At 43.3% G+C, this 24,752-nt stretch overlaps 1 protein-coding gene across 8 annotated transcripts in view; it reads right to left on the minus strand.

The window, feature by feature from the left end:
* The window catches only part of TGS1 (trimethylguanosine synthase 1), a 53,195-nt gene that overhangs the window by 17,210 nt on the left and 11,233 nt on the right, over positions 1-24,752 (minus strand). For all 8 annotated transcript variants that reach the window (XM_069957566.1, XM_069957567.1, XM_069957561.1 and 5 more), the window contains 10 exons: positions 13,731-13,838; positions 11,334-11,395; positions 8,161-8,324; positions 6,712-7,498; positions 5,868-5,976; positions 5,089-5,175; positions 3,425-3,590; positions 2,043-2,463; positions 1,021-1,188; positions 171-314 (listed from right to left, as the gene is read on the minus strand). In XM_069957566.1, the coding sequence (XP_069813667.1) occupies positions 171-314; positions 1,021-1,188; positions 2,043-2,463; positions 3,425-3,590; positions 5,089-5,175; positions 5,868-5,976; positions 6,712-7,498; positions 8,161-8,324; positions 11,334-11,395; positions 13,731-13,834 (2,212 nt within the window). In that variant the 5' untranslated portion in view covers positions 13,835-13,838. The remainder of the gene's footprint in view (positions 1-170; positions 315-1,020; positions 1,189-2,042; positions 2,464-3,424; positions 3,591-5,088; positions 5,176-5,867; positions 5,977-6,711; positions 7,499-8,160; positions 8,325-11,333; positions 11,396-13,730; positions 13,839-24,752) is intronic.

The following is a 24,752-nucleotide window of genomic DNA, read 5'->3' on the forward strand; positions in this document are numbered from 1 at the left end:
TCTGCATTCTGTTCTTTTTAGAGAGTCTAATAACTTATACTACTTTATAAAATATAGTCTTGGTGCCAGTGTGAACAGAGCCTAAGAAGAAAATTCTGCAATAATCAGAAATCATTCAATGTAAAACTGCTATTGTTGCTTGGTTTTTGTCAATTTAGACTAAAGCTCACCATGCATTCCTGCTAAGGCAAATTGAATGGCATTGCCTCCGACACCACAGAAAGCGTCCACTACTACAGCTCCGCTGATGCACTGCCTCACGCGGTGTGCAATGTGTTCTGCAATCTTCTCTGGGGTAACTGAAAACCAGCCTTCTGCAAAAGATACAACATGAAGCTCATGAATGTCTATAAAACTCACAAGTGTAAAGTCTACGAAACATAGTAACTCCCCCCCTTCAACATGTAGTAAATCTTTTATGATGTATACAGGGGAGGACAATCTCAAACACCAATCTCATAAATTCTCTATAAAAGGTGTATTCCCATGCTATAGTGAGGGTATAACATCTACGATAAGCAATCCATGTATAGTCAGCAGAGAGTAAAACATAGAAGAGGATGTAATGCTATATAATCACTAAGGCCCTTCTTTGGAGTAGTAATGATTTGCCATCCCTTTATAAGAATAGACTACCTTAGACTAGAAACTTTAAGTCATGTCAGAGATGTCAAGTTTTATATGTTTGGGGGTCTGGGTATTCATCAATTTTTAGAACCAGCCAGGAGAAGTGCACTACTGTGCTCCTCAGCTATTCTATGAAAAGGTCAGAGTCTTGAGTCAGTATTTCTGTTTCTGGGTGAGCTGTATAACTTTCAGTGTTCTGTCCTGATCTAGCTGTTACTAGAGACAGATTTTCCCTAACAGGCAGTGACTAGCAGATTGCAGAGAAGGGAGACACCTAGTGGCCAAAACTTTTGAGCTGTTTATGTTAACTGGAAAGAGTTATATAATTGTTATTGGTTCCATATTTTATCACCATAATAAAGTTGAGATGACAGTGTACAGGTTGCAGCTTACCTTCATCAAGTTTAATCCCTTCATCAAAGCGAGAGAAGAGCCTGTAGCGCTGAGCCCAATACTTGGCAAGGTGAGGATCAGCAGCAATTTCTGGGGGAAGATACTGAAGCTTCTTCTTTTGCTTTTTCTTCTTTTTTCTGCACTTGTCTTCAACTTTACTATATGTGCCTGTAAATGTGACATTTACTGTTAGTATCCATGTGTATAAATATAGCAAAAAAAAAGAAGATTAATCTTTAATGGGAAACTATTAGCAGGTTTGTACATATGAACCTGCTGATATGTACATGTAGCAGTAAAGCTGCCGATTCCTGTGCAGGTCTTTCTATTCCCCCGTGGCATCATTTTTGTGTGGCTACATCTGAAGCCAATATGTAAATTAGTCAGTTTGGAGCACTGCGGGCATTTAGTGCCCTGTCCCACCTGCCCACCGGGTCATACATATCCAACTATGAATAAGTAACCGTCCTCTTTCCTCTAAGGGCTCGTGCACACTACGGAATTGCCGCATATAATCTGCGGCGTATTCCGTCGCTCGTCCCTGCACGCGGCGGCGTGCATTTCCGCCCGTGCCATAGACACTATTCTATGCACGGGCGAATTACGCGTTCCGCCGAAAGAAGTGATATGTCAATTCTTTCGACTTTCCATTGAAGGTATACCATAGGTGCCAGACACTGTAAAAGTAGCCCAATGTGTATGTGGCATCCCAATTCTTCTCAGATGGAATATATTAGGAGAAAAAAGATGGCATGTTCAATTTCAGCATGTCTGATGCATTGTTTTAAGGTGAGATAGGCTGCAGCAGCAGCTTACAGAGAATACATGCACATTTGGCTGAATTGTACGACCACCCTTAGATCAGGAAAAAAACAACATGTTGCATGGTTTCTGGTGCTATACCTGCAAACCTGTAACTAATAGCAAAGCTTATAAATAGTTTGTATACAATACTAGCGTAAGAATACTTGTGTGCAATGGAAAGATACCTAATAATCAAATAATCCATATATGCTACAAACCATCATCGTTCTCTTCTGTTTCAACCTGTAGGTAGTCTGGGATTTCTAGAGAGACCAGCTGTCGTGTGGAAGGGTTAGGGTCTGAGGGTTGTGTTGAGGTCATTTCCAGGTCTGAACACCAGATGGCGTTAGAAGGTAAGGTAGCGTTCATCCCTTTGCTATCCAGCTTCTTAGAGTGAGACGTTATGACGTAGTCTTGGAATTCAGAAGGCTGACTAGAGTTTAGATCAGAAAGGTCGCTCCCCTCAGAGGGTTCTTTATCATCAGGCTGCTTGCATTGACTAGTGGGTTCACTAAAATTGGAATGATCCAGACCTTCAGAATCAGAGGTGCTGGGGGAATCTGCAACCTTCGGTGGTGAAACCTTTCCATTTGATAAATCATTGTCAGATTCCCCAATTTTCTTTAGAAATTTTTGAACCTAATATGAAAACAAATAACACATTAGCTTTGGAGTGTCATATACTAGTAAAGCCTGCTCCTGAACCTAAGCAGAGACACTACATATAGACAATGTCATTAGAAAGCTTTAAAGTGACTCTGTACCCACAATCTGACCCCCTAAACCGCTTGTACCTTCAGATAGCTGCTTTTAATCCAAGATCTGTTCAGGGGTCCATTTGGCAGGGGATGCAGTTATTGTCCTAAAAAACTACTTTAAACTGCCATCCCTGTGCCAAGCGGCCGTGGCCTAGAATATCTGTGCCCTAACTTTGAACCACCCCTTGTCCCTCCTCCCCACCTTCTTCATCATTAGGAATGCTCCAGGAAGATTTTCTACTATTCATCACATATGTCAGCATGGCACATGGGCTGGATCGTTAATGATGAAGAGGGTGGGGAGGGGAGACAGAGGGGTGGTGCAAAGTTAGGGCACAGATACTCTTGGCCATGGCTGTTTAACACAGGGCTGCAAGTTTAAAAGTTGTTTTTTAGGACAATAATGTCATCACAGATCCCAGGACAGATCTTGGATTAAAAGCAGCTATTTGAAGGTACAAGTTGTGTGTGTGTGTATGTGGGGGGGGGGGGGGTGGATAAATGGGTACAGAGATGCTTTAAGGGTTGTCCCAAGATTACAACATCAGCGTTATTCCCTTCACCTTCAGTGGTTTTTATGTTATGGCGTGCGGTGAAAATCCGTGTAGAGGAGGACATTTCATTATAGGAGCTCAGCTAAAAGCAATTCCAGGAACAGACTTTATGGAAAACTCATTGCAGAAATGTGCTGAAAACTACAAGCAATCATTCAGCGCTTATGGGTTGTAGCCAGCAGAAGTCTATATGCAAGGACTGAATGACAATGGACTGAAGACATGCTGTGACCACAAGGGACACACGTATGTGTAAGGGATCCGGTATTATAAGTATAAGACATTTACCTTGTTTACAGTTTTACTTTTTATTGGTTTCACTTCTGGTTCTTCGGAGAAGAATATGTGCTTGTTCTTCACCGGCCTGTGCATGTCTAGAAAGTGTGAGCGGTGCCTGACACCTTTCTCCAGGTAACGCAGAGTCCGATGCTTGAAATGTGAAATCCCCCCATACCTGCGGATGTATCACACATGACAGTCATACCCACCGATAACCCAACAGCCTGTAATGTTGCTTTATATGCAGACAGTTTAGAATGAATGAATGAATGAATGGAAACAACGACTAATACTTGATAATTAGAGATGAGCGGACCGGGTTCGGGTTCGAGTCGATCTGAACCCGATTGTTTGGTATTTGATTAGCTGGGGCTGCTGAACTTGGATAAACCCTAAGGTTGTCTGGAAAACATGGATACAGCCAATGACTATATCCATGATTTCCACATAGCCTTAGGGCTTTATGCAACTTCAGCAGCCACAGCTAATCAAATGCCGAAAGTTCAAGTTCGGATCGACTCGAGCATGCTCGAGGTTCGCTCATGTCTATTGATAATAGCTTTCAGTCCCAAGGGACATAAATTCACAATTTTTTCCAACCACACTTGCTTATTCTATTCATGAAAATAACACCTCCCAACATCTTCCTTGCTCCTTGGCACACACCAGCAGTAACCCCCATTCGCTTAATGGGTGGGCAAGGGGTGGCAAGACAGGGAGGGGGCCTTATTTTTCAATGTTTACGCCTGGAAACAGGTGTAAACCGGTAAAAAAAAAAAAACAACAACTGCTCCAGAGCAGGGGTCAATTTTAGTGCAATGTCTCTGTGCTGGGCAGAGGGGTGGCCAGCTATACTAAGAGCCGTGCGCCTCTTAATAAATACGTCCGGGACAAAGGGGACGGGGCTTTTCCTAAAGCTCTTATTCCACGTGCCGACTGTGAGGACGTTTGCTCCTCGTTCACCGCTCACTGCCGCTACTGCGAGTGGGTGAGTGCGGGAGGGGCTAGGGGAGGCTGCGGGGGGCTGCCCGCGTAATCGCTAGATCGTCCGGGCAGCCCATAGAGGATAGTGGTCGTTTATTTTTCAACATGCTTGAAAGACAAACATCTGCAACGATCAACTGACATTAACAATGTCGGCTGATCATTGCCTTCTATTCCACAGGATGACTATCGGACGATAATTGTTCCGTAGAATAGGGCCTTAAGACTGGGGTAATGTTATACTTAAAAAAGTTCAGGGCGGGATGCTGAAGATAAAAAAAAAGTGTATTGTTACTGCTGTGAAATAAGTTGGTGCTATATAAATAAAATAATTGGTATGAGGATTCGCCTCTGGTGTAATTCTGACATTGCTGAGTGTAGGGGGGACCAGCAGCATTAGAGTTGTGCCTGCAAGGGATCAGTGGTGGGTGAATACAGTCATTTCTCTTTATTCTCCCACCCTAAGCTCTTAGATGTGTAAGAAACAAATCATAAGATATACAACCACATGAGGAGCAAAAGTTTTCTATTGCCTTAACTGAAACGATTCAAGAAAAAAAACAAAAACACTTTTATCCAAGTATATTTGCAACTCATGTAATTCTGTCAAGTTCTACCTCCTCTCAGGAGCTTGGCGACAATTGTGTGCTGTTTATTAACTGCTTTATGACTAAAGATTTTTTCCTTACTTCTGTCCTGTGCCGTGTTTTAGTCCTAAGACAGTGGAGACTTCAGCAGCCACCTCACAAGGGTTCTCCTCAGCATCCAGTTCATGGCTAAGGAGAAAAAACACATTAAAGAAAAAAAAAAATCAAAAGGACCCCACTGATTTAATGGGGTTTGTGGTGTTTCTCAGACCAAAAAATTGAAAATAAAGAATACTAATCCATTATTAAAATGGATTTTGTGATGGAGGTCACTTCTATTGCAAATGTGAATGAAGCCTAACAGCGCATTGTCTGATTTTCTAATAAGTTCTGCATTTCAACTCATCAAGAAGCTAAACGCCAGGTACTGCTCCCATAGCTGCAGTTAATTCTAGTGTCAGGGTATGTTCACACACAGCAGGTACACTGCAAAACTGTGTGCAGAAATGAGCAATGTATTACAGTAGCAGCAACATGGAGGGGAATTATAGAAATCTCATTCATACGCTGCATTAAAAAAAATATAAAAATCTGCACATACATTGACCTGTTGTGCAGATTTTCAATCCGCAGCAAGTGAGTTTTGTGCAGATATATTGATGATGCAGTTGTGAATCTGCTGAATAAATATGTAAATAGGAGATGTGCGGCCCACAATGATGACATTAAAGGGCCACACAAATGCTCCAGAAATCATTCATATAGCCCAAACTGCAACATAATTGAGCTGTGTGAATGGTCTTTGGGCAGCGATCTAGGAGATTACCAGACTACACTAGATAGAGCTTTAAAGGCATTGCAAAAACTAAAAGGGATAATACCTCCTCTTGATTTTAGCCTGCTTGCACTCTGGAGGATCATCCTCATCATCCCTCTGTCCCTTATGTGGTGCTTGGCCATCTGGCGGAGAATTCCTTGGGACTTGTGAGACTTCAGAAAACAAATAAACATAAGGAATAGTAGTAATAGCTAATACAGTTTGGGGCTCTAAAATACAGCACGATAATAAGAAATCACATAATGCACATGAAACATTTAGGAGACGACTCCCAGAGCAATACCTGAAACCATATTCCAAACACATAGTACTCTCAATCCACTGCATACTGTAGTTCTGTACAAGAGGACTCCTACTCTGAATCCATATATAGTGGAAAATCCACAGCAGAATACAGTCACAGTGAATATTATCCACACAAGACTGGTGCAACATCATCGCCAGTGGCAGAGATTGGCAGGGGCCCAGCTGATCTCCACTTCCTGGTACTTGGCCATTCAGGAAATGGGTGCAGCGGGCTGCCGCTGCGTCTAGTGATTGGTTGTTTCCTGTGTGCTGAGAAGGGGTACCAAAAAGTAGAGATCAGACAGGTCAGTGGGGGAGGGGGGGGGGTCATTTTTTAAGCCAGTTTGCCCCTTTTAAACAGGAAATAAAAGACAGACATCGCCTTAAACAAAATGTAAAGAAATCAAAAACCATGAAAGTGTGAGCAAACAAATAGCAAGACTGTGAGAAAGGAGGAATAATAAATGCCCCACAGTTAATCTCCAGGAGCTTTCCTCCCATTTATAAATTGCTTTAATGAAAACTCAGCTAAGGTCATTTCCTGCTTTACATCGGCAATAAATTAGCTATTAGTAAAATCAATAGGTGTTAATTCTACAGACCTGGGCGGCTTGTATCAGCGTGTCCAGATGATGCATCCCTATCCGCAGTGCCAACATCTCCGGGTTCCCTCTGATCCGGATCACAAGGGCATTGAGCTTCAAGGCTCTCTGGGTTCTGTATCTGATGACTGTCGTAAATAACACTTAAAGGTTTACTGTCTTTCTCCATTTCCCTTATATCAAGATTTATGTTCTTCACTCCATTTACGCAGTCACTGAGACGATCGATATCTTCTGCAGACGTCAGGGGTACGTGTACAGTATGGTCTGTGAGCTGAGCGTCAACCATGGCTTGTGCTGCCTCTGTGTCTTTACATTCACAGGCACCAGACTCATCAAAGGTCCAGCCCTGCTGTGCCCAGTACTCAAACTGCTCATAGTAGTGCCAATAGGATTCATTATAGTGCTCAGCCCATGCATCCTTGGTGGCAGGGCAAGTCCATGGCTCAGGGTTGCAATCTTCACTTGATACGTCAGTCTCTTTGTGCTTTGTAAGCCAACCCTGCCATAACAATCCCTGCCCATACTGGTTCCAGTACCGTTCCCAGGCCTCCTGTGAGCTCTGTTCTGCAGGGGTTGGCTTCAGATTTGGAGACGTCTCACAGGCAGACGCAGGGCCTTCTTCTTCTTCAGGCTGCTCAATGCTAACAGACCCATCCTCCTCTTCACAAAGCTCAGATATCTCATCCATTGCTTCTTTTATGCTTTCATTTAGGTCTTTAGAACATTTCCCCTTTTTCTTCTTTTTCTTACGGATCTTATGTTCCTTCACACAGGTTTCCAGTGGCTGAAAGCAATAATTAAAACCAAATCACTTATAATACCAGAGTAACAACCAGCAATACATTATGCATAAGCCAGAATATATAAATCGGCTTCCCAAAGTCTGCCTTCACATGTTGCAGAAACATTACTGTTTAGAAAATATGAATAAAACCCATATTGTTTTTGCAGAGATTTTCAAAGCTGCCGTAAAAGCTGCAACATTACCACTACATGTGAACACAGACAAAAGGAGCCTCAAATGAAAACAGAAAGTTTGGACGTTATGTCCATGTTTATTATAAAAGTATAATATAACTTTAATATGTTTCAGTAAATAGGTACAAAAGCCAAAATCAGGCGGCCTGGATAACTTTTGGTAATTTGTTCATGCTAATCTCTGCTAAATTTGGGCTAAGTAGTCAATTGGGTGGGGCTACTAAATGATTTACAGCTGTGTGTCCATTTTTATAAGGTTTTAGAGCAGCAGGCTCATAAATATCATAGAGGCCCCTGCTGTACATCTGCTTGTTTTTTCCCCAATATCATATGAAGAAAAGGGGCTTTCCTTTATAATTGTCCTGTGTGAACCGGGCCTTGCATTTTACTAAAGCAAATCTCTTTACTGGAAGTAAAATGTGGCCCTATTAAACAGAAAACGCTGGCACAGTGACCTGGTAACCTTACCACAAAGTTTTTCTCATATGATGATCCACCAAACTGTACCGGGAGCCCCATCTGCAGCATTAACTCAGCCTCAGAGTCTAGTTCTCTTTCCACAACAGGCAGATCAGAGACATTGGACACCTCCAACTCTTCCTGCTCCTCCTCCTCCTCATGAGTCCCAAAATCTACAGAAAAACAAAAAACAAAACAGTAAATTAAGATTCAATTCCTGCAGTTGTGATCTAGATATGATTTCTACCATGTATCTAGCTAAGTATAAAGGTGGCCATACACCCTCAATAACTGACGGACAAACAATTGTTCAGCCAGCACTTATCTCTCTGAGCCCTGTCCTCCCCAGGGGCAGCGAGAGAGCAAACTCCTGACTTCCATCACCCCTAAGGCTGGTATTACAAGGAGCGATTATCGTTCACAAAAATCGTTAGGATTTGAAAGATAATCGTTTCATGTAATAGCATGCCACGATTAAACGACCAACAAGAAATCGTTGATCGTTTAATAGGATCCGGACCTATTTTTATCTTTTGATCGTTTGCACATCGTTCGGTGGAATAAGAATTCGCATCTGAAATGTACGCAATACCGACGACTAAACGACCGCAAGAACGATCATAAATAACGATCATCGTTCCGTGTAATTGGGCGAACGATATCGGGTCATTTGCCTTAGCGGTCGTTTAAGGTCGTTTATCGTTAGTATCGTTCGGGAGAGCACCATACACCTTAAATTGTGGCCTGAACCCGTCCATGAGCTGAGTGTACAGCCAACAAAAGTTTAAGGTGTACAGGGGACTTAGGGGTAATACATTAGTGAGTTTTCTTTAATTGTTCCTCTACATTGTACATCTGAGGCAAAACTGTTCAATGAGTGACATATGGCATTTCATGATATCATGATAAAATATTGGAATGAAAAAGGGGTGCTGTGGAATAGGGCTGGGCGATATGGCCTAAAATTTATATCACGATATATCAATTTTTTTGTGTGTGTATATACAAATTACAACACTTTAAGAATTTTTTAAGATGTGTATTGTATAACAGATCTTTTTCCAAACAATGTAAAGATTAAGTGTTAGTAAAACACAAAATTGTTTAAAATAAAGTGCCAGTTATCAGCCCCCCTTGTGCCAGTCATTAGCCTTTCCATGTGCCATCAGCCCCTCCTTGTGCCAGTTATCAGCCCCTCCTTGTGCCAGTTATCAGCCCCTCCTTGTGCCAGTTATCAGCCTTCCCCTGTGCCATCAGCCCACCCTGTGCCAGTTATCAGCCTTCCCCTGTGCCATCAGCCCACCCTGTGCCAGTCATCAGCCCTCCCCTGTGCCATCAGCCCCCCCTTGTGCCAGTTATCACCCCCCTTAGCCAGTCATCAGCCCCCCTTGCCAGTCATCAGCCCCATTTGCCAGTATTCAGCCTTCCCCTGTGCCAGTTATCAGTCCTCCCCTGTGCCAGTTATCAGCCCCCCCCTTGCCAGTTATCAGCCCCCCCCCGGTGCCAGTCATCTCCCCCTCCCCTATGCCATCATCAGCTTTCCCTATGTGCTAGCCAAGCCCCATGCCATTGCCACATCATGTCCCCCCAGCCAGGGCCATCATCAGCCCCATGCCATAGCCATCTACACCCCCCGACCCCTCTGCTACTTACCTTTCCTGCAGGGCTGGCTGATGGAGTCCGCGAGGCGAGGCGAGACGGGCCGCGTCTTCTTCCCAGCATGCACTGGGAGAGACCTGACGTCACACGCATCATCAGCTAACGCGCTGACGATGCGTGAACGGAAGGCCCTGCAGCGCGGTACCACGGAGTGGTAAGTGAGAAGCTTATTCACTACCGCTCTGTGGGCATGTATCGCGATATGACGATATGATTTGATGACGATATTTTTGCATATCCTTCATATCGCCCAGCCCTACTGTGGAACATCTGGACACTTTTAGGCTATATTAACACCCAGTATTTTTGCTCAGCGTTTTGCAACCAAAACCAGGAGTGGATTGAAAACACAGAAAGGCTCTGTTCACACAATGTTGAAATCGAGCGGATGGCTGTCATTTAATGGCAAATAATTGCTGTTATGTATATGCACTTAAATGACGGTTATCCACTCAATTTTTAACAGTGTGTGAACATAGCCTTTCTGTGTTTTCAATCCAATCCTGGTTTTGGTTGCAAAATACTGAGCAAAAATACTGTGTGAGAACACAGCCTATTAGTTTTCATTAGAAGTAAATGACAATTCTCTGGCACCAGTTGATTTGAAAGAAAGAAACATTTTTTTGGGGTAAACAACCACTTTAAGGGGAAGTCATCAATTGTATAATTTTAATAGAAACAGAGAGTAGTACGAGATCAACTGTACCTGTAGTAATCGAGGTTAACCTCTTACCCTTTATACCAGAGGGCAATGATATGAGAAAATAGACAACAACGTATAGTCAGGTCCTCAGATAAGGCTGGGTTTACACTGCGTTTTGAAATACGTTTTTTTTCATCCGTTTTTTTGCAAAAAAAAAAAAAACGGATGGAAAACGGATTGCAAAAAACGGATGCATTTGTGTGCATCTGTTATGATTAGTTTTTCCATTGACTTCCATTATAAAAAAAAAACGAATCAAAAAGGATCGTTTTTTTTGATGGACACAAAAACATTGCTGACACTATTTTTTTTGTCCGTTAAAAAAAAAAAACAGATCCGTTAAACGTATGCTGAAAGCGCAGTGTGAACCCAGCCTAACTATTAATATAACACAATGCAGGATAAAAGTGTAATTAAAATCTTTGTCTAATTTAATATTGAGGTCTAAAAAGTAACAGAATATGACAGTGATATACTATATACAAATACATTAAAACATGATCAGATTGATGTTAAAAAATACTAATGTAAAGAACAGTGAAAAAAGTAAAAAAGTTGTTTGTCAATTGTGTAATTTTATCTTTTAGTCGGGATTTGTTGCTTTTCAAGCATCTATGTGAAACCGGAGTTTGCTACGAGAGTGACAGCTTTTGCTTCTATCTTCTAGGGAACCTTTAAAGCACATTCTAAGGAACTCAGGTTGGAAATCAACAATTTACTGCTATAACAGCATCATCTGGCCGAGAGGAATACAGGGCAGGATATGGTCTTCCTAAAGATACTACAGACATCAGGAAAATGACGCAAGTATAAGCAATACCTCTGAGATTCTTCTTACTGCTGTCAATTCCCTTTAATCCCAAATAGTACAGGTCACGATCGCTAAAGGAGGAAAAAAATGACAGTATATAAGGGAAGATCATTACCTGAGTAATGACATTTACATACAACGCTTGCACAAGGCAGATATACAGGGCAGGCTCTGCATAAGATACTATACTGTATATTACCTGATTAATGACATTTACATACAACGCTTGCACAAGGCAGATATACAGGGCAGGCTCTGCATCAGATACTATACTGTATATTACCTGAGTAATGATATTTACATACAACGCTTGCACAACGCAGATATACAGGGCAGGCTCTGCATCAGATACTATACTGTATATTACCTGAGTAATGACATTTACATACAACGCTTGCACAAGGCAGATATACAGGGCAGGCTCTGCATAAGATACTATACTGTATATTACCTGAGTAATGACATTTAGATACAACGCTTGCACAAGGCAGATATACAGGGCAGGCTCTGCATCTGATACTATACTGTAATTTACCTGATTAATGACATTTACATACAACGCTTGCACAAGGCAGATATACAGAGCAGGCTCTGCATCAGATACTATACTGTATATTACCTGATTAATGACATTTACATACAACGCTTGCACAAGGCAGATATACAGGGCAGGCTCTGCATCAGATACTATACTGTAATTTAGCTGATTAATGACATTTACATACAACGCTTGCACAAGGCAGATATACAGGGCAGGCTCTGCATCAGATACTATACTGTATATTACCTGATTAATGACATTTACATACAACGCTTGCACAAGGCAGATATACAGGGCAGGCTCTGCATCAGATACTATACTGTATATTACCCGAGTAATGACATTTACATACAACGCTTGCACAAGGCAGATATACAGGGCAGGCTCTGCATCAGATACTATACTATATATTACCTGAGTAATGATATTTACATACAACGCTTGCACAAGGCAGATATACAGGGCAGGCTCTGCATCAGATACTATACTGTATATTACCTGAGTAATGACATTTACATACAACGCTTGCACAAGGCAGATATACAGGGCAGGCTCTGCATAAGATACTATACTGTATATTACCCGAGTAATGACATTTACATACAACGCTTGCACAAGGCAGATATACAGGGCAGGCTCTGCATCAGATACTATACTGTATATTACCCGATTAATGACATTTACATACAACGCTTGCACAAGGCAGATATACAGGGCAGGCTCTGCATCAGATACTATACTGTATATTACCTGAGTAATGACATTTACATACAACGCTTGCACAAGGCAGATATACAGGGCAGGCTCTGCATCAGATACTATACTGTAATTTACCTGATTAATGACATTTACATACAACGCTTGCACAAGGCAGATATACAGGGCAGGCTCTGCATAAGATACTATACTGTATATTACCTGATTAATGACATTTACATACAACGCTTGCACAAGGCAGATATACAGGGCAGGCTCTGCATCAGATACTATACTGTATATTACCCGAGTAATGACATTTACATACAACGCTTGCACAAGGCAGATATACAGGGCAGGCTCTGCATAAGATACTATACTGTATATTACCTGAGTAATGACATTTAGATACAACGCTTGCACAAGGCAGATATACAGGGCAGGCTCTGCATCACTGAGCTAAAACAATCAGTGTCTCACATGAAGGAAACTTAACAGTAAAACAGGTTTAAATCATGAATAAAAGGAAAACATTTTAAATTAAAAGGGCAAATTCACCTTAAGGCCATGTTTCCACCCAGTATTTTTGCTCAGTATTTTGCAACCAAAACCAGGAGTGGATAGAAAACACAGAAAGGCTCTGTTCACACACTGTTGAAATTAAGTGGATGGCCATCATTTAATGGCAAATAATGTCCGTCATTTTAAAACTGTGCCCATTATTTTCCATTAAGTGACGGCCATCCACTTAATTTCAACAGTGTGTGGTTTCCTGCTCAGTTTCGTTGAAGTGAATGGAGCTGAATTGTAATACCACACACAACCTGGGGACAGGAGTGGTGCTATTTTTGCAAGATAGTAGCTGTGCTTTTCTAATCCTGGATATCTCCTTCAATGAATACTAATGCTGGCGTGTAACTGAGCCAACTATAAGTAGATGCACTGGATGGCAGTGTGTGAATGAAGAGATAACTATAATAAGCAGGATCATTATGGGGGTGGAGAAAGGATGAGATAACACTGCACGTGTCTCTAGACCACACCTGGCCCCATCTACATGGGATAATGTCCCACGACTGCTGTAGGGAGTAGAATCATAAAATTAGTGATGTTACAGACATTAATACTATGTAGTATATACAGTATAACATAAAAGGCCCAGCACTTACTTGAAAAAAGCTCTGGAGCACAGACACATGATCCTGCTGTCCTCATTCAGATCATCCAGATACAGACACATTTCTGCCACTTGATTCCACTCCACACACAGCATCGTTCTAGGAAAGGGTATATGCAAAAAACAAGACATGTAAGCATTGCTAAAGTGGATAAGCATCATCATGCTGCATCAAATCTGCTGCAGATCCGGTATATGTGAATGGGCCCTAAAAGGGGTATTCCAATCTAAACAAATTAGCCCTATCTATGGCATAAGGCACAACTAAGAGATTACTAAGGGCTCCAACGGTCGGAACCCCCAGTGATCTCAAGTCAGTCATTCTCTACGGGATATATGGGAAGTACTTCTACTGAATATTTTCTGCAACACTTTATATAAAACCCCTTAGTTCATGTATATAAAACTGCTGAGTTCCTTCTATTCTATAACACATCTCAGCATCTTCACCATCTTCAACCCGACAGGCTCCATTTAACGTTACTAAAGTCAGAAAGAGTGTATGAGTAGAGATGAGCGAACCAGGTTCGGGTTCGAGTTAATCCGAACCCGAACGTTCGGTATTTGATTAGCGGGGGCTGCTGAACTTGGCTAAAGCTCTAAGGTTGTCTGGAAAACATGGATACAGCCAATGACTATATCCATGTTTTCCACATAGCCTTAGGGCTTTATCCAACTTCAGCAGCCACCGCTAATCAAATGCCAAACGTTCAGGTTCGGATGGACTCGAGCATGCTCCAGGTTCGCTTATCCGGGACAGTTTTTATATACCCTGCACTTATTTCTAACGCTATGCCCTAAATGCGCAATTCCCCTCTAAAACAGCCAAAATACTCATACCCATTGATAGGAATGATAAGGTCACAAGGCCCGGGTGGTTTGGTGCCATCATTGTATTCCTAGCTGATCAAGGCTATGGTAGCATACACTACTCTTCCTGCCCTTGAAAGATGGAAGTCCCTTATTCCTATGCTGAATTAGGAAGATTGTGAATTTCTTCTGGAATCTTATATTATTAATAGCTGGAGGGACATACTTATGTTTGCGCAATTAAACTTCCTTCACCAAGCTTATCTAACGCCCTTACACTAACACCATATGGGACGCCTCCCTCTACCACATCCTAAGAGTCAGTATGCACCTGCTGCCTTTTGGCACATTGTGTGGGCATGCCCATTCATTAGCAAACAGGGCTGTGGAGTCGGTAAGCCAACTCCGACTACTGAATTTTATCAGCACCGACTCCTGCTCCTTCATAAATGGCCAGTCATATACCAGGGGAGTTATTTATCACACTGGCTCAGCAGCTTCTCTCTAATGTCCTACATGATCCTGGGGCGACTTCTGACGGAATAAGGAAAGATATAAAGCAGATTCTCCTGTGTGTGCAATGGATGCAGCCAGTCTCCAGCCTCCATGTCCTGAACTACTCACAACTAGACTAGATGGAGCAGGTGATCTTTTCCTGCTGACAGTCTTCTATGTTTCTAACTAAATATTCACCATACACACAGAAACACTGCTAACAATGCCAGATCCCTGTAATATAGAGGTCAGCCATAGTGATATAGAGAGAGGTCACACAGTGATATAGAAGGTCACTGTGGGGGCACGCAATAGCACGCACACACACACACAGCCTGCTGCATCCATAGCATACACACACACACCCACACAGCCTGCTGCAGCTATAGCGCACACACACACACAGTCTGCTGCAGCCAGAGCACACACACACAGCCTGCTGCAGCCATAGCGCACACCACACACACACACACACACACACACAGCCTGCTGCGGCCATAGCACACATACACACAGCCTGCTGCGGCCATAGCACACATACACACAGCCTGCTGCAGCCATAGCGCACACACAGCCTGCTGTTGTCATAGCACACACACACAGCCTACTGCAGCCATAGCACGCACACACACACACACACACACACACACACACACTAGGGATGCACGATGCACCGAAATATCGATACTACTATCGATATTTCGGGCAAAAATACGGTTCGGTACCAGGATTTCCTGGTATCGATACTTTATATTAAGCTGCCTAATAACGCAGCTTAATATAAAGTATAGAGCAGAGAACATGGCCGGCGGCTATCTGATCGCTGGCCGTGTTCTCTGTGTGCCGCCCCCTGCTCCCTGCAGTCACCTTCTTCAGCCTCCCTGTGCAGCGTCAAGGACCCTCTCCCTGTGCTGTAAGCCTGAGGATTCTTCTCTCTCCTCTTTCTATCTCCTATCTGCCTGTTTAATTACATTACTAGTTTCCTCTGGCTTCTTACCTTGTGTCCATCAGTCAGTGTGAGTGCTCTGTATCTCCTCTCTATCTCCCTCTCTATCTCCTCTCTGTCTCTCTCTCTATCCAGCTATCTATCTCTCTCCTATATATCTATTTATCCATCTACATATAGGGAATAAACCTGGAGCTGCACAGCATCATATCCCATCACAGCTCCGTGTAAGCCACAACCCCCTGGTACATGTATGAGATATAGTATGACACCAGCCATCACCCTCTAGCCCCAGCCACCATGGCCCTTTGTTCCCCCATCCCTGCTGCTGACCCTCACCCCCTTCCATCAGACTCTGGGAGATCTCCAGGGCCCACATGCAGCCCACCCTCTCTCACCATGGCCCCAGCCCTGCAGATGGCCCATCCCACCTTCAGGAAGCAGTTGGTGCAAATAATGAGAAGGATCAAAAGTCTGAGGTGCTAAAAGATGATCAAATTGAGTGAGCTGCAATGTAATGTGTGGTGGTCCCCACTCAACATATGCTGCAGGACCCCCACCCAGCACCCAGTCCTGTTCTATGGACTCTACAAAAAAAATACCCTAATTTATGGAATAGAATTTTGTTGGAATTACAGTATAATGTCCCCACCATGTGACCAGACAAAGGCCAGTGGGATCCCAGGGCTGGGACATTACCAGTGCCCAGAACTGGGTGTCAATCTGTTTATTTGCTGTTTGTTTTATCTATCTCTCTACCTATCTGTTTACTCTTTACTCTCTGTCTTTCTCTCTCTCTCGGTCCCCTCTATCTATGGCATTGTAGTGTCTGAATATTCTGTGGCAGTCTCCCCCCATGTACATTGTGCCAACCCTGGTGCTGTGCATAGACCCGCTGCAGTGCCACAATATATACAGAAACTTACAATATATATAACAATCCTATAAATATCCGGATCATTTGCTATAATTCTTATGACACAAGTTACTGGCCAACTGCAGCTGTGTTCACATGCTGCGGTATAGTTATTTGTTGCAGGTTTTTACATATTTGAATACCTTGTGGGCAATAACTGCATTGCAGCCCCCACAAACTCAAAGAGGTCTCCCAAAATATAGGATACCGAATAACTAGCTGATTGGTGGGAGTTGTAGTGCATAAAGAGATATGTTGGGAGCTGCAGTTGTACAGCAGCAGCCTCCTGACACAACTCCCAGCATACCTCCTTGTACACAACAACTCCCAGCATACCTCCTTGTACACAACAACTCCCAGCATACCTCCTTGTACACAACAACTCCCAGCATACCTCCTTGTACACAACAACTCCCAGCATACCTCCTTGTACACAACTCCCAGCATACCTCCTTGTACACAACAACTCCAAGCATACCTCCTTGTACACAACCCCCAGCATACCTCCTTGTACACAACTCCCAGCATACCTCCTTGTACACAACCCCCAGCATACCTCCTTGTACACAACTCCCAGCATACCTCCTTGTACACAACAACTCCAAGCATACCTCCTTGTACACAACAACTCCCAGCATACCTCCTTGTACACAACTCCCAGCATACCTCCTTGTACACAACAACTCCCAGCATACCTCCTTGTACAGAAAAACTCCCAGCATACCTCCTTGTACACAACCCCCAGCATACCTCCTTGTACACAACTCCCAGCATACCTCCTTGTACACAACAACTCCCAGCATACCTCCTTGTACACAACAACTCCCAGCATACCTCCTTGTACACAACAACTCCCAGCATACCTCCTTGTACACAACAACTCCCAGCATACCTCCTTGTACACAACAACTCCCAGCATACCTCCTTGTACACAACAACTCCCAGCATACCTCCTTGTACACAACTCCCAGCATACCTCCTTGTACACAACAACTCCAAGCATACCTCCTTGTACACAACCCCCAGCATACCTCCTTGTACACAACTCCCAGCATACCTCCTTGTACACAACCCCCAGCATACCTCCTTGTACACAACTCCCAGCATACCTCCTTGTACACAACAACTCCAAGCATACCTCCTTGTACACAACAACTCCCAGCATACCTCCTTGTACACAACTCCCAGCATACCTCCTTGTACACAACAACTCCCAGCATACCTCCTTGTACAGAAAAACTCCCAGCATACCTCCTTGTACACAACAACTCCCAGCATACCTCCTTGTACACAACAACTCCCAGCATACCTCCTTGTACACAACAACTCCCAGCATACCTCCTTGTACACAACAACTCCCAGCATACCTCCTTGTACACAACAACTCCCAGCATACCTCCTTGTACACAACAACTCCCAGCATACCTCCTTGTACACAACAACTCCCAGCATACCTCCTTGTACACAACAACTCCCAGCATACCTCCTTGTACACAACAACTCCAAGCATACCTCCTTGTACACAACAACTCCAAGCATACCTCCTTGTACACAACAACTCCCAGCATACCTCCTTGTACACAACAACTTCCAGCATACCTCCTTGTACACAACAACTCCAAGCATACAACAACTCCCAGCATACCTCCTTGTACACAACAACTCCCATCATACCTCCTTGTGCACATAGAGGTATGCTGGGAGTTGTTGTGCACATATCTGCAGTCAGGGGGGGGAGACGGCGGGGCATTATATTTGTATTTTTACAGTTTTTTTAAAAAAAACTTTAGTATTGAAATGGTATCGAGTATCGAAATAAAACAGCTGGTATCGGTATCGAACTCAAAATTCTGGTATCGTGACATCACTAACACACACACACACACACACACAGCTGCAGCCATTGAACACTGAAGAAAAACACACAATCTTCTCCCAGAGAGAAAACACCACACTGGGGACAAAGGTTACTGCTACACTACTTATGTCTTCTCCTCCTCCTCTATATTACACAGGATATCTTCATATAAAGGTGCGTTTAAACTAAACGATAATTGGCCCGATCGTACGATTAACGATGTCGGAGTAACGATTTTTTTTACATAACGATCAGCGTTTAGAAGGTACGATATATCGTACGGAAAATCGTTTAAGCCTCTCTCACACATTGGTTAAATCGGCGAACGACTGTTCACACGGAACGATCTGCAAATTTTTTGCGAACGACGAACAATGATTTGATAACGTGTTGAAAGATCAAAATGAACGATTTCTCGTTCGTCGTTTGATCGTTCGCTGCGTTTACACGTACGATTATCGTTCGAATTCGATTGTTATCGCGCAAATTCGCACGATAATCGTTACGTGTAAACGCACCTTTAGGTAGGTGGCGGGTCCTTAAAAACAATTTCAGGGACTTAGGCAGGAAGCTTAAAACTAGGACCTTCAAGGTGATATTCTCCGAAATATTACCTGTACCACGAGCCACACCTGAGAGACAGCGGGAGATTAGGGAGGTAAATAAGTGGCTCAAGAGCTGGTGTAGGATAGAGGGGTTTGGGTTCATGGAGAACTGGGCCGACTTCTCGGTCGGCTACAGGGTCTACGGTAGGGACGGGCTGCATCTCAATGGGGAGGGTGCAGCCGTGCTGGGGGAGAAGATGGCTAAGAGGTTAGAGGAGTGTTTAAACTAGGGACCGGGGGGAGGGCAACTACAATATAGTAAGTGAAGACAGAGTAGATGGAGAGCTGGGCCTAGATTATGGAACTGGGGGTGGAGCAGCGGGAGGGGTTAGAACAGTCACTAGTGACAAGAGGAAAGGGAATATGGACAAACATATTAAATATATGTATACTAATGCTCGAAACCTCACTAATAAAGCTGAGGAATTAGAACTCATAATGGTTGAAGAGAAATATGATATAGTGGGGATAAGCGAGACCTGGCTGGATGAGAGTTATGACTGGGCTGTTAATATCCAGGGTTATAGTCTATTCAGAAATGACCGTAAAAATAAGAAAGGGGGAGGGGTCTGCCTATATATTAAATCCTGCCTTAAGCCCATTCTGCGAGAGGATATAAGTGATGATAATGTGGAATCTCTTTGGGTAGAAATAAGGGGAGGGACGAAGAATAATAAAATTCTTATAGGAGTGAGTTATAAACCGCCAAGTATAGTGGAAGAGTCAGAAAATAGACAAATAGACAAATAGATGCGGCAGCGAAGCAGGGGGAAGTCATTATTATGGGGGACTTTAACTACCCAAATATAAACTGGAAAGCAGAAACCTGCAGCTCCAGGAAGGGAAGCGTGTTTTTGGAAATAGTAAAAGATAATTACCTTTCCCAACTAGTACAGGAACCAACAAGAGGGGGGGCACTCCTTGACCTAATCTTAACCAATAGGCCAGACAGAATATCAAAAATAGAGGTGGGGGGTCACCTAGGTAAAAGTGACCATAACATAGTAAGTTTTCAATTATCCTTCAATAAAATGATTAGCAGACGGGCTACAAAAACATTAAATTTCAGGAAGGCTAATTTCCAAAAACTAAGAGAGGACCTTGGGAACATAGACTGGGACAATGCCTTCAGAAATAAAAGTACACAAGAAAAATGGGACATATTTAAGAGCATCCTGGGTAAATCATGTGAACGGCACATACCATATGGGAATAAAAGTAGTAGAAATAAGAGAAATCCAATGTGGTTAACTTCAGCTGTAAGGGGTGCAATAAATGATAAGAAACAAGCATTCAGACTATTAAAACAAGAAGGTAGTGGGGAAGCATTGAGCAACTATAGACAGAAGAATAGAATGTGTAAAAAGCAAATAAAAGAAGCAAAAATAGCAACAGAAAGAAGGATAGCCACAGAAAGTAAAACGAATCCCAAAATGTTCTTCACCTATATAAACAACAAAAGACTTAAAACCGAAAATGTTGGCCCCCTAAAAAAATAATGTGGGTGTAATGGTGGAGGGGGAAGAGGAAAAGGCCAATCTACTAAATACATTTTTCTCTACTGTATTCACAGAGGAGAATCCCATAACAGACGACATGACTAGGGATAATAAAAATCCTCCCATAAATCTCACCTGCCCAACACAACAAGAAGTGGGGAGACGCCTTAAAATTATTAAAATCCACAAGTCACCGGGCCCAGAAGGTATCCATCCTAGAGTTTTGCAAGAATTAAATACTGTGTTAGACAGACCGTTATTCCTAATATTTAAAGATTCTATAATGACAGGGTCTGTTCCACAGGACTGGCGTATAGCTAATGTGGTACCAATATTCAAGAAGGGGTCAAAGAGTGATCCTGGAAACTACAGGCCTGTAAGTCTAACATCTATAGTAGGTAAAGTATTTGAGGGGTTTGTAAGAGATGCTATACTGGTGTATCTTAATGAAAATAATCTTATGATGCAGCACCAGCATGGATTTATGAAGGATCGGTCCTGTCAGACTAGTCTGTTCAGCTTCTATGAAGAGGTAAGTTATAGATTGGACCTGGGGGAGGCTGTGGATGTTGTGTATCTGGACTTTTCAAAGGCATTTGATACTGTGCCGCATGAAAGGTTGGTCTACAAAATGAGGATGCTGGGACTCGGGGAAAACGTATGCAAATGGGTAAGTAACTGGTTGTGTGATAGAAAACAGAGGGTGGTCATTGATGGAACATATTCAGATTTGGTTGTAGTTACTAGTGGGGTACCACAGGGGTCAGTGTTGGGTCCACTTCTTTTTAAAGGAGAAGTCCGGCCAAAATTAATTTTTGATATGTTGTTACTTATGAAAAGTTATACAAATTTCTAATGTACATTAATTATGGGAAATGCACATATACTGCTATTTCCCTTAATTTAGTAGATCAGGAAGTGTTAGAAATATCTCTGAAGAAGTGACGTCACGACCCAGGGTGTAATTCCTATGGAGTGTCCAGCAGGGGGCGCTCTCTATATAGAAGTCTATGGGACTTTATTGTTTCTATGGGTTTCTATGTAATGTAATGTAATGTAGTGTACAGTGTGCTTTATTGAATGAATACATCTATGGAATACTTTGGGGAGCAAGTGTCCTTGCTCCCCAAAGTATTGCATAAATGTATTCATTCAATACATTCAATACACAGTAAGCCCGCCGATCCGCCGCATTTCCGCCGAATTTCCGCCGCATTCCCGCCGATCCGCCACACGCTGATCCGCCGCATTCCCGCCGATCCGGACCATATACATTGAACTACAGCTCCCATCATCTGCTTCTAGTATGAACAGGTGATGGGAGCTGTAGTTGGGTAAGGGATATGACATGCCGCCGGGCGCAGGGGGGAGCCGCTCAGTACACAGCAGCTCTCCCCCCTCCTCCTCCTCCTTCCGGGATAACTTCCGCCTATACCAATGCTGACTCCCTGCCTGGCCGCCGCTCTCCGCTCACATATACCGGCTCCCGGCATCAGCGCGGACACCAGGATGCATCGGAAGCCGGTATGTATGGGGGGGAGAGCGGCGGCCAGGCAGGGACTCAGCAGTGCTATAGGCGGAAGTTATCCCGGAAGGAGAAGGAGGGGGGAGCGCTCCTGTGTACTGAGCGGCTCCCCCCTGCGCCCGGCGGCATGTCATATCCATTACCCAACTACAGCTCCCATCACCTGTTCATACTAGAAGCAGATGATGGGAGCTGTAGTTCAATGTATATGGTCCGGATCGGCGGGAATGCGGCGGATCAGCGTGTGGCGGATCGGCGGGAATGCGGCGGAAATGCGGCGGATCGGCGGGCTTACTGTGTATTGAATGTATTGAATGAATACATTTATGCAATACTTTGGGGAGCAAGGACACTTGCTCCCCAAAGTATTCCATAGATGTATTCATTCAATAAAGCACTGTACACTACACTACATTACATTACATTACATAGAAACCCATAGAAACAATAAAGTCCCATAGACTTCTATATAGAGAGCGCCCCCTGCTGGACACTCCATAGGAATTACACCCTGGGTCGTGACGTCACTTCTTCAGAGATATTTCTAACACTTCCTGATCTACTAAATTAAGGGAAATAGCTCTATATGTGCATTTCCCATAATTAATGTACATTAGAAATTTGTATAACTTTTCATAAGTAACAACATATCAAAAATTAATTTTGTCCGGACTTCTCCTTTAATATTTTTATTAATGATCTTGTTGAGGGGCTACAGAGTAGAATCTCCATTTTTGCAGATGATACTAAACTGGGTAAAGTAATCAGTACAGAGGAGGATAATATCATATTACAGAGGGATTTGTAGAAGCTGGAGGCTTGGGCGGTGAAATGGCAAATTAAGTTTAATGTGGATAAATGTAAGGTTATGCACTTGGGCCATAGAAATAATAAGTACAGTTATGTGCTAAATAATAAAACACTGGGTAAAACTACTTCCGAAAAGGACCTGGGGGTATTGGTGGACAGTAAACTCAACTTTAGTGATCAGTGCCAGGCAGCAGCTGCCAAGGCTAATAAAATAATGGGATGCATCAAAAGAGGTATAGATGCTAAAGATGAGAACATAGTTTTGCCTCTTTATAAATCACTAGTCAGACCACATATGGAATACTGTGTACAGTTTTGGGCACCAGTATATAAGAAGGACACAGCTGAACTGGAGCGGGTACAGAGGAGGGCAACAAAGGTCATTAAGGGAATGGGTGGGTTACAGTACCAGGACAGGTTATCAAGCTTGGGGTTATTTACGCTAGAAAAAAGATGTCTTAGGGGCGATCTGATCCCAATGTACAAATATATGAATGGACAGTACAGAGATGTACTGTACTTTGTAGTGGTCTTTTTACTCCTAGGTCTGTAACTATGACAAGGGGGCATCCTCTACGTCTAGAGGAAAGAAGGTTTTATCATCAGCATCGACGCGGGTTCTTTACTGTACGAGCGGTAAGACTGTGGAACTCTCTGCCACATGATGTTGTCATGGCCGATTCATTAAATAAGTTCAAGGGAGGCCTGGATGCTTTTCTGGGGGGGTTCTCCCTGTGGTGGGGCCGTTGTCGTCTGCCTCATAGGGGTTTTTGCCTTCTCTGGATCAACACAGTAGGGTTTCCCTAGGTTGGACCTGATGGACTCTTGTCTTCTTTCAACCTTGTTTACTATGTTTACATTTTTTAAAGATTTTTTTTAAAGCTGGAGTCGCTACATTTTTTTCCGACTCCAGCTCCGACTCCAGCCAAAGCTAGCTCCGACTCCAGCAAAAACTAGCTCCAGCTCCGACTCCACCTTCTGTTTTCTCAATTCCAATTCCTCTAACTCCATCCATATATATTTTTTGGATACTTGATGAGGAACGGATGCACCACATTCGTATCCTAAAAAATTCAACAAAGTTTGGGATCCTTCCTGTCATTCTCCTGTCACAGCACCACCCTCAGTCAATGGACCACCAACAGGTCTTTCTTGTACTGGGTGTATTTGGCTTCATCTTGGTCCCAAATGGTCCCTCAGTTTTCATGTTACACGTACAAACAGGAATGGGAATAGGTATATGTATGTTTTTGCATCACCTTTCTGAACTAGACAACGTTACGTTAAAGCATCTCTTCAGCCACAATCTGTCCCCCCCAAACCACTTGTACCTTCAGATAGCTGCTTTTAATCCAAGATCTGTCCTTGGGTCCGTTCGGCAGGTGTGTAACGCCTGGAGTCGTGGATCCACTGGACCGACACCAGCGATGGCACTAACCTCACCAGGGGGCGGAGTCTAAGGGGCCGCTGGTATTCACCAGAGCCCGCCGCAAGGCGGGATGGACTTGCTGCGGCAGGCGACCCCCAGGTCGCTACCCCTGGCTTGGTTG

This window comes from Dendropsophus ebraccatus, chromosome 2, assembly GCF_027789765.1.
Source record: "Dendropsophus ebraccatus isolate aDenEbr1 chromosome 2, aDenEbr1.pat, whole genome shotgun sequence".
Taxonomy (NCBI): domain Eukaryota; kingdom Metazoa; phylum Chordata; class Amphibia; order Anura; family Hylidae; genus Dendropsophus; species Dendropsophus ebraccatus.